The 10,404-nt window shown below is 28.7% G+C and overlaps 1 protein-coding gene across 1 annotated transcript in view; it reads right to left on the bottom strand.

Moving 5' to 3' along the window:
- LOC105623763 (calcium-binding mitochondrial carrier protein SCaMC-2) overlaps positions 1 to 10,404 on the bottom strand; it is a 33,461-nt gene that overhangs the window by 20,993 nt on the left and 2,064 nt on the right. Inside the window, exons 2-4 of the mRNA XM_012205141.1 lie at positions 3,080 to 3,206; positions 2,745 to 2,832; positions 1,495 to 1,606 (exon numbers count right to left, since the gene is read on the bottom strand). Of these exons, the coding sequence (XP_012060531.1) occupies positions 1,495 to 1,606; positions 2,745 to 2,832; positions 3,080 to 3,206 (327 nt within the window). The remainder of the gene's footprint in view (positions 1 to 1,494; positions 1,607 to 2,744; positions 2,833 to 3,079; positions 3,207 to 10,404) is intronic.

The raw sequence follows: 10,404 nt of genomic DNA, 5'->3' as shown, positions 1-10,404 counted from the left end.
TGTGTGTGTGTGTGTGTGTGTGTGTGTGTGTGTGTGTGTGTGTGTGTGTGTGTGTGTGTGTGTGTGTGCGCGTGCGTGCGTGCGTGCGTGCGTGCGTGCGTGCGTGCGTGCGTGCGTGCGTGCGTGCGTGCGTGCGTGCGTGCGTGCGTGCGTGCGTGCGTGCGTGTGTGTGTGTGTGTGTTGTACATTATTTAATAAATATTACGGCCAAATATTCAAATATCCGTATATTTCCGTAAATATTCAAGTAATATAGAAATATAGTAAGTAATATAAATGATACAACATTCAAATAATACATTTGATATTATTAACTATAATCAGAATTAATTAAATTTATTTATCTTCAATTGGGAAAACGTTCAAATTTTAGATAAGGAGAAATTTTTTTAATAAAAGATTGATTTGGGTAATGGCATTCATACACATGCAAAAGAATGCCTTAATTTACGTTCAGATACAGAAGGATTGTATCATATCAATGCAGCGATGCTTGAAAATTTCTCTTGACTTATATAGTTTTTAGATTTATGGTTTAATTTAATTTTATTTGACAAAAGTTTTATCAGTTGACGAAAATGTAACAATTTTAACGAAATATGTTTTATATCGAATTTTTTCTTTTTCTTTTCATTTTATTATGTAATTCTTTATTTTACAATTTTAATAATTTTGATAGTTTCTTATGATATTTTATTGCAGTTCTTATCGTTTGATTTAACAACAATATATAATGTATTTTGTTCTATTAATAATTGCAAATTTATCTTAATATTTACTGTGTGACTTCTTCCTTCGAAAATAGTTCATATAGTTCATATCTGAGTGACACGTCGTCGTATACGGACGTGTGTTCTAAAAATGTGTGATCTTTATTTTAATTTTAACATTTCTATTTTTTAATATGGTCAACAAAGTTTCAGTACAATGCTTCATGTTCTGTGATATAAGTCATTTAAATTGTTTACGCATCTATCACTCTAATAAGATTTTTTCTAAAAATGTCACAACGCTGTATTTTTGTAAATTTGCGAGTGACTTAAACATTATGGACATATGAGCTAATTATACTGGTATCATTCTTGTTGAGAAGGATTCCAAAGAGAGTCGAAATGTTCAAAATAAAGAAAACATCAATCTGATTATTGATTGTTCATTAAATAATTGCGCTGTTTATTTACTGATTCTCATTAGCCTACTATATTTATCTTTTTGTATTATTTAAATTTATTTAACTTTATTTAACTTTATCATTGTCAAAATTAATTAAATTTATACCTTTATCATTGTTATATTTTACACAAATCAGTACTAGCGCTGACTCCTAATAGCCTCGTGATTCTATATATTTATCGTATTGTATGAATTAAAGGAATCCCTAAAATAGTTATTTCTTAAAATAATTATTTCTATTATTTATTGTTACTAATTATAATGTTATACATTTTTTCTTAATCTACAATAAAAAAATGAAACTATATATGAAATACTCACCGTGGTATGATGCCAGTATTCTATAATATCGAGCAAGGTAGTACTTGGTGCATAGAGAAGAAAATCCCGCCATTCGTTGAAACTAATATTAAGACTTCCATCTTGATCCATACTATGCAGATATATATATATATGTATATATATATATATATATAAAATTAATTTATTGTATAATGTAGCATATTGTTAAATTATGATAATATATATTAAGATTGGGGATTCCCAAAGTACGGATAACTCACAAGAAGGTTGCGAACAATTTTAGAATGTTAAATTACATTTCATTATGAACGCTGCTCCCTTTCACGACTTTGTGTGAAATTGGCTTTTCAACGATGGTAGGAATTAAAACTAAATTGCAAAATAAATTATAATTATCAAACTCTTTGCGCCTTTTTATTAATATATTTAATTATATTTTTATTTAATAACACATTTTGATTTAGTCTATATGTTAATAAAAATTAAATTATTTTTTACAATATTAAGAAAAATCTCAATTTTTTAATGTAAGTACTTCAAAATTTATAACTTATACAAAGTTTTTGTGATTGTCTGTTTAGTTATTCTATAAATAAATAGATAAAACAATTTCGTTTATTTATATTATAGAACAACTAATCTCTGCATCGCAATGAAACTTTATATTATATATTATAAATTATCTTGAATTTGAAGTATTTAAATAAAAAGTTTTTAGCAGATTTTTTTTCATTATTTCTTAATATTTTCATTAGAATACATATCTACTTATGCGTATGTGTGATAGCTTTAAAAATATTATTTAACAAGTTTATATATTTAATGTTTTATATATATTTAATGTTTTAAAAAGTCTTTATAGTAGGTACAATAACATATTGTAATTTACTTAACTATTTATTTAATTATGTTTAATCAATAATTAGTACATTTTAATATTTTAAATAATTTCAAAAAATTGATAATTTACTTCTAGATTCCAAGGTTTCTTCTATGTTTAAATCCTAGCTGAAGTGATTTTTCCGTATGTAAATAAATTTTTTTAAATGTTTATTAGTAACATTATTAAATTAATGATCAATGTAATTTGCGATATTATTTACAGCTCAGTTTATGATTGTGTTCAAGTCCGATAAACTGTGAATCGATAGTTTAAAGAAAAATATATTTAAAAATTTTATATTAAACATTATTAAGCATCAAGATTCGTTCTAATTGAAAAATGGGATTTTTTTCTTTTACTTAATAATTTATTAATAAAGCTTTACCGTTGTAATAATTTTGTTGCTTCCTCCTGCGTCATTTCTATTCCCAGCTCCTTGAAAGCCCTTATCAATTCTTCTAAATCTATTTTTCCTGTGAATGATATATAAAGTATGTTTAAGTCTCTACATAATTTTTTTATATGTTAAATAACATATGTAAAATACAATATGTAAAATAACAAATAAATATTACAATGTATTAGATACATTATTAGACTTTATTTAAAAAAATATATATATATTTTGCAATCTTAAATTTTGATTCGGAAAATGTTTTTCAATCTCAAATTTATAAATTTTTTTAGAATTAATTAACTGTAACTAAAATGTATACTTACCATCTTTATTTTTATCAAGATCGGAGAATTGCAATCGCAAATTTTTCTCATGTTCACGGACATAGTGTATAAATTCAGCTAAGCTTATATCGCCACTTTTAGTACGGTCCGATCTGGCCAGAAATTTCTATAAAATCGAAAGAATTATTCTTCAAATATATGCAAACATTTACATACATTAATTTAACATAAAAAGTACTGATAAAAAAATCCAATATATATATATTGTAAGATATTCCAGAGAACATTATGACATCTTGAAAACATCTGAGAAATGTTTTAAAATTTATATAATTATTTTTACCAAATAAAAAATTTATGCAGAATGAGGATCTGATAAAAAGATAACCACATTCTTTGCAAAAATGGTTAGAGATAGCGGAAAGACTCATTATCGGGAAGAAAATTATAGAATCATCAGCGGGAAGAAAATTATAGAATAATTAGTAGAGGGATATACTTTAATATTATAATAATTTTGATTAATTCTTAAATATATTTCGCTATTTTTACTACCAATAAAGTTTTTTTTTAAATAGGAAGGAGTATTTTTTGTCATTGCATTGAATTTAATGAATTGAACATCTTTGTATTAGAATATTTTTTTCAAAAATTCAGAAGCTAAACTATTTTTAGAAACTAAACTAAAAGAAGTCAGACTATACTGAAACAAATTTTTCTATTATTATAATAAATGTTCAAAATGTTCTATTGATCTAAGCCTGCAGTCAGTATCTGTGTAATCTGGAAAGCTTGCTTGGACTTCTTCTCTCTTGAATCATTATTTCGCGAAAAATTTGGTATTCTTTCTATTATATTTTCCGAAGTAGAAAGTTGAAAGTAATTACTCTCCTTTCTTTATGATTGTAAGTTAGAAGCTTTCCACAAAAATTACGAACATGGTTCGATCAATATAGTAAATATTTTAAACATTTATTGCAATAATAAAATTTATTTCAAACTTATAGTCTAATAGCGAATTCCGTTGGACACATTAGTGCATGTTAAAACTGTTGTACATTCATTTAAATCATGTAAAAATAAAATTCAAATATTTCAAGTTATAAAAATACAGATCTTACTTAAAAGCAGAATAAAATGTATTATTGAGGATTTCATAATTTAATCCGTTTCTGTATTTATATTAAACATACATTTTTCATCAATTTGTGTACTTTAAATTGTGTATACCACAGCGCATTGCAAGTGCATCCAATCGAATTCGCTTTAAATTCTTTTAATTTATAATTCCTGAAAATATTTGAATTTTTTTAAAAATACTATAATATAAAGATATTCAGCTCATTAAGTTACTATGATAAAGTGATCCAAAATTACCTCATCTCATTAAAAAAAATTTCTTTTACTGATAAAGAAAGAATATTTAAGGTATTCAAAATAGAACTGACATTATCTTAGCCACCTAAAAAAAACCTTGAAGCTTAATCGTTAAAAAAAATCCAAAATTTATAGAGTTTTTTTAGGTTTTTAGGTTTTGGAAGTGTAGAAAAATAAATTTTTTAAATCGGAAACAAATAAAAGGAATATATTTATAAATATTTAATAAATATATGTATACTAACTGAACTGATAATTTAGTATCAGTATTTTTCTATTTAATATCCAAATAAATGTTAATATATAATTCATTATAATATTTTTACAAAATATTCTCATATAATTAATAATCAAGAATATAATCAGTAAAGACATAGGAATATACAGGTAATTCGAATCAATGCGCTGGTTGCTGATAATCTTTTAATATTACATCAATCTTCATATATTTTAATATTACATTTTAATATATCTTTTAATATTACATCAATCTTCTAATATTTGATCAGTTCATCTCATACAAACTTAGGACGTTTCGACTCCATGTTTTGAATCATCTTCAGCCCCAGATAGTCAAATAAGGGCAATATGTTGCCATTTTGCTGTCACTTATTCCGCATTCAATTTCATCAAACTAAAGTCAAGGTGTTTCCACAAATTGTCTGTTGTTCTGATGTCACGTAAAGTTTTCCTTAGAATTTGGCAAAGTTGTCATCATGCGTGCATGACGTGCCGTCAGTTTGCTGTTAACGTGACGAGTTTATTATTTCTCAATGTATATCTCTTACACGAGTTTATTATTTCTCATGTATACTCTTACAATTTCGTAAACTCATAAAATCTATTTGCCCTACTAACTCAGTTCACATTAGATTCCAATAACAGCAAATTGTCGACAATACATGCAGTTGAAAACAATACATGCAGTGCAATTTGTTTCATATGCTAAATCTCGTTTGACTATCTGGGGCTTTCGCAATTATAAGTAAAAAGTATAATTTGATGTAGATTCCAGTAACATAACCGTGGTAGAAATTCAACTCATCTCAGTTTACAGACTCAGTGGTAATGAAATAATATCCACTCTATGGTAAGATCATATTAATTTGGATATAATGTAATTCAAAATATTAACAGAGTTCTTCACCTCGGTAATGTTGTAGTTAAAAACATATAATACTGGCATCACTTAGAATATAATTTAATTATTCTTAAAATATTGTTATTCACATTCTATACATTAATTATATTAAGAAGAAGAAAGGATGTCTTTATGTTTAAGTCGAATACATAATGAAAAATCATACATCAAATGTGAAACGACGATGAGAACTAATGACTTTTCTGGTTAATAAACAATCTCTATTGTATTTTATTTATTAGGTCAATAAAAGATTTGCTTAACATTTCCGTGTCTGTCTTCATATTTAAACTGTTCGTCTGTCTTTTAATATTAGGTGTACAACTTTGCTTCCGCCGTTTTTTTTCCGAAATTCGAGGCTTTATTGTAAAAAACTAGTTATATATTTATGATTCAAAGTATTGTCCATCGCTGGCCACTACTTTCTCCCATCTTTCGAGGAGCGTACGAATCCCACGTCGAAAAAACTGATCATCTTTTGGCTATCCACGAATCGATCCAATTTTTTACTTCTTCATAAGATCGGAAGTGCTGGTCAGCCAGGCCGTGTGTCATTGATCGAAACAAGTGATAGTCAGAGGGAGCAACGTCTGGAGAATACGGCAGGTGGGGTAGGACTTCCCATTTCAACGTTTCCAAGTATGTCTTGACCACTTTCGCAACGTAGGGTCGAGCATGCTGCAAAATCACTTTATCGTGTCTCTCGTTGTATTGCGGCCGTTTGTCTTTCAATGCTCGGCTCAAACGCATCAATTGTGTTCGATACCGATCGCCTGTGATTGTTTCAGTCGGTTTTAACAGTTCATAATACACTACGCCGAGCTGGTCCCACCAAATACAGAGCATGACCTTAGACGTCAAAATCACCGTTCTTGAAGCGTTGAAACCATTCACGACACGTTCTTTCACTAATAGCGGCCTCAGCCGCAGATTTCTTCATATTGAAGCAAAAAATTAAAACCTCCCGCAAATGACGAGAATTTGGCTCGTAAACTGACATTTTCAATCGAGAATAACTTTATGATGCAGCCACAAATCGACTAATGTTTCTATGGGGTTATGTTGACAGATGCCCAAGTTTATTGTATGACGTCTATGATCTATTTATTTCGACCACCACTTACCGCTAAAGCCATCTATAGGAAAACAGCGGAAGCAAAGTTGTACACCAATATTATCTCTGACATTAAGCGTTTATTGTAATATTTTTCCTAAGCGTTTATTTAATATCTTTCTTTAATATTAAAATCTCTATATTATCCCAATCGAAATCGTGATTTTCACTCAATCTATGATTTGTTATAACTGAACGTAGAGGATTTCTCATTTATATGTTTTTGTGTTCCATAATTCTAGTTTTTAATTTTCTGCCTGTCTGGCCCACATACGAACCATTGCAATTCTTACAATTAATTTTGTACACTACACTTCTTTTTTGTTCATTTATTAACTGATCCTTTTGTACTTTGATAAATTGATTTGAGTTTGTTTAAGCTATAAAATGATACCTTCTGACAATTATTATCTATCTATATTCTTAGTTTGTTCACTACTACATCAATATATGGAACACGAAATCATTTTAATCTATTCTCTTGTACATCACTATTAACATCAATTGAGACAGTATTAGAGCTGCCTATCAAAGTCTTAATTTTTATGTTACTATTATTAAAAATGAAATTTACAGGATAATCATTTCCATTAACGTTTTTATAACAAAATCTAAATTTTTCTTGTGAAATTCTGGATGAGATAGAAAAAATACTTTATCTACTAAATTAAAGATTATGCTCCTTTTTTGGAAAGTAGTCGGATATTGAAATAAATAATTTAGAAATCTGTCTAAAAACGTCGATTTTTAATACTAATCAAACATAAATGAGTCATCTTTTACATTAATTGTCAAGTCTAGAAAATTAATCGAGTTTGTATGAGGTGAATTGATTAAATATTATCTATAAGTTTATATGAAATTGATATAATATTAAAAGATTATCAGCAACTTACATCCACCGCATTGACTCTAATTATCTTTATATCACTGTATATATCATGTTTTTACATATTAGGTGTACAACTTTGCTTCCGCCGTTTTCCTATAGATGGCTTTAGTGGTAAGTGGTGGTCGAAATAAATAGATAGATCATAGACGTCATACAATAAACTTGGGCATCTGTCAACATAACCCCATAGAAACATTAGTCGATTTGTGTCAGCATCATAAAGTTATTCTCGATTGAAAATGTTAATTTACGAGCCAAATTCTCGTCATTTGCGAGAGGTTTTAATTTTTTGCTTCAATATGAAGAAATCTGCGGCTAAGGCTCATCGAATGCTCTCAAATATTTATGGTGAGGCCGCTATTAGTGAAAGAACGTGTCGTGAGTGGTTTCAACGCTTCAAAAACGATGATTTTGACGTCCAAGGTCATGCTCTGTATTTGGTGGGACCAGCTCGGCGTAGTATATTATGAACTGTTAAAACCGACTGAAACAATCACAGGCGATCGGTATCGAACGCAATTGATACGTTTGAGCCGAGCATTAAAAGATAAACGGCCACAATACAACGAGAGACACGATAAAGTGATTTTGCAGCATGACAATGCTCGACCCCATGTTGCCGAAAGTGGTCAAGATATACTTGGAAACGTTGAAATGGGAAGTCCTACCCCACCTGCCGTATTCTCCAGACGTTGCTCCCTCTGACTATCACTTGTTTCGATCAATGGCACACGGCCTGGCTGACCAGCACTTCCGGTCTTATGAAGAAGTAAAAAATTGGATTGATTCGTGGATAGCCTCAAAAGATGACCAGTTTTTTCGACGCGGGATTCGTACGCTACCCGAAAGATGGGAGAAAGTAGTGGCCAGCGATGGACAATACTTTGAATCATAAATGTATAACCAATTTTTTACAATAAAGCTTCGAATTTCGGAAAAAAACGGCGGAAGCAAAGTTGTACACCTAATAGATTATATTCTTGATTATTAATTTGAGGAGTCATTTACTAAAAATGCATTTAATATTTAAATTAGTATTTAGTATTTAAATAATTTATTCATACAATTAGTTTTATTAAAATATATAACTAAATAATAATAAATACAACGTAAATTAAATTACACTCTGCTTATCCTACAATTTTGATGAATATGTGTTTTCCCTCTAATTATTTTTGAGAAAAACAGTAAATTTTTTATCAGACACCCTACTTGTATATATGTTATTAATAATGTAAAATATTTTGTAATTTATTTATATTTATTACAATAAAATGCATTCATGTGATATAAAATAGAACTTTATTACTTTTCAACTTACAACTGCCAAGGGACTTATAAGGGACTCGTATTCATAGCTTTATGTTTAAGGCTTCCTTAAATTTATCTTTAGATACTTTACGAATTATTTCATTGACTGCTGAGCATAAAGATAAATTTAAGGAAGTCTGAAGTACAAGGTCTGACTATGAATACAGGTACAGAATATTAGTTTACAATAAATACTTTAACCATACTTATCCTGCCATACTGGAAAAGACTTGATACTATTTGATACTATTTAACTCTACATTTCTTATTCACTACGCGACCTTATTTTTAATTTTCTGCTCATTCCTAAGTATCTATGCTACTTTAATTTATCCTATCGCAGCTCAATATATCACAGTACAAATTCCTCTATTAATCTTATAATATATATATAAACAATGTGATATCAAATATTTTTTTTATAAATATTTTTTCATTTCCAATACTAAATTCAAAGACTCGCCAAATTCTTAAAATTTTAAGTTTCAAAGTTTTACTGCAAATTTAAATCAGAAAAATCGATAAAAATCAAGCGCATAAAATAAGTAAGAAGATTCCATTATCAAAAATTTATACCAGAAATTTTCTTAAATTCCAAGAATAGCAATTCCAAGATTTTGAGATTTTACAAATCGCTAAAATGAAAAAAAAACTTGAAACTCGACAAAGTATTAAGAGAATATAATCGGTAAGAGAGTTGTACCTACGATTCCAAAAATTGCTAAAATTGCAATTTCGTGAATTCGAAATTTTAAATTGTGAAAATCAAGAGTTTCAAAAGAGTATAATGAGATTTGGATATAATGTGCCTAAAAAACGCTTTTACCTAGAAGACAATTACTTTCTGTTTACGATTCTCAAACAATTCTTGTGACAATTCATAACTCAGTTATGAAATGCGCGTTCCTTTTGTATTCTTACCAGTGAGATTCAACTAAGTTTTTGCCTACAATCTGCACAAGATCGAGACCGAGTCCCGTAAACCTTTAAAAATGAGGTTATGAACCTATAGTGTTATCATGTGATAATAAGTTTTTATCAAAGTAAGCGAGTAGTGAGATTATTAATCTGAATATAAAATACTCGGCTCATTGCAGACTCATCTTAGTTTTACTTTCGTTTAAATAGAAAACAACTAATGATGTTTACTATACGTATACCTGTAAACAGACCTTTAAACTCCTCTGTTCATTGTAAATGCTCTTTCTACACTCTAATAAATATTCTTCCAATTCTTCAAGATGTTTCTTTCATTTTTCCTATATTTTTGGCTTCATAAATACAAGAAAATAAATCTCTAGAGATAATTAAAAAAATTAAATCTCCTTTTTCTTTACTAATCGTTTCTTTATTAGTAATCTAATAAACTCAAATCTATTAATTTCATTTGTGCTCCTTTTCTCTGTATTCCTTTGGCACGCACGCGCGCGCGCACGCACACACACACACACACACACACACACACACACACACACACACACACACACACACACACACACACACACACACACACACACACACACACACAC

This window comes from Atta cephalotes (genome assembly GCF_000143395.1).
Source record: "Atta cephalotes unplaced genomic scaffold scaffold00063, whole genome shotgun sequence".
NCBI lineage: Eukaryota > Metazoa > Arthropoda > Insecta > Hymenoptera > Formicidae > Atta > Atta cephalotes.
The sequence above is the reverse complement of the archived record's forward strand: the minus strand, read 5'-3'. Positions and strand labels throughout refer to the sequence as shown.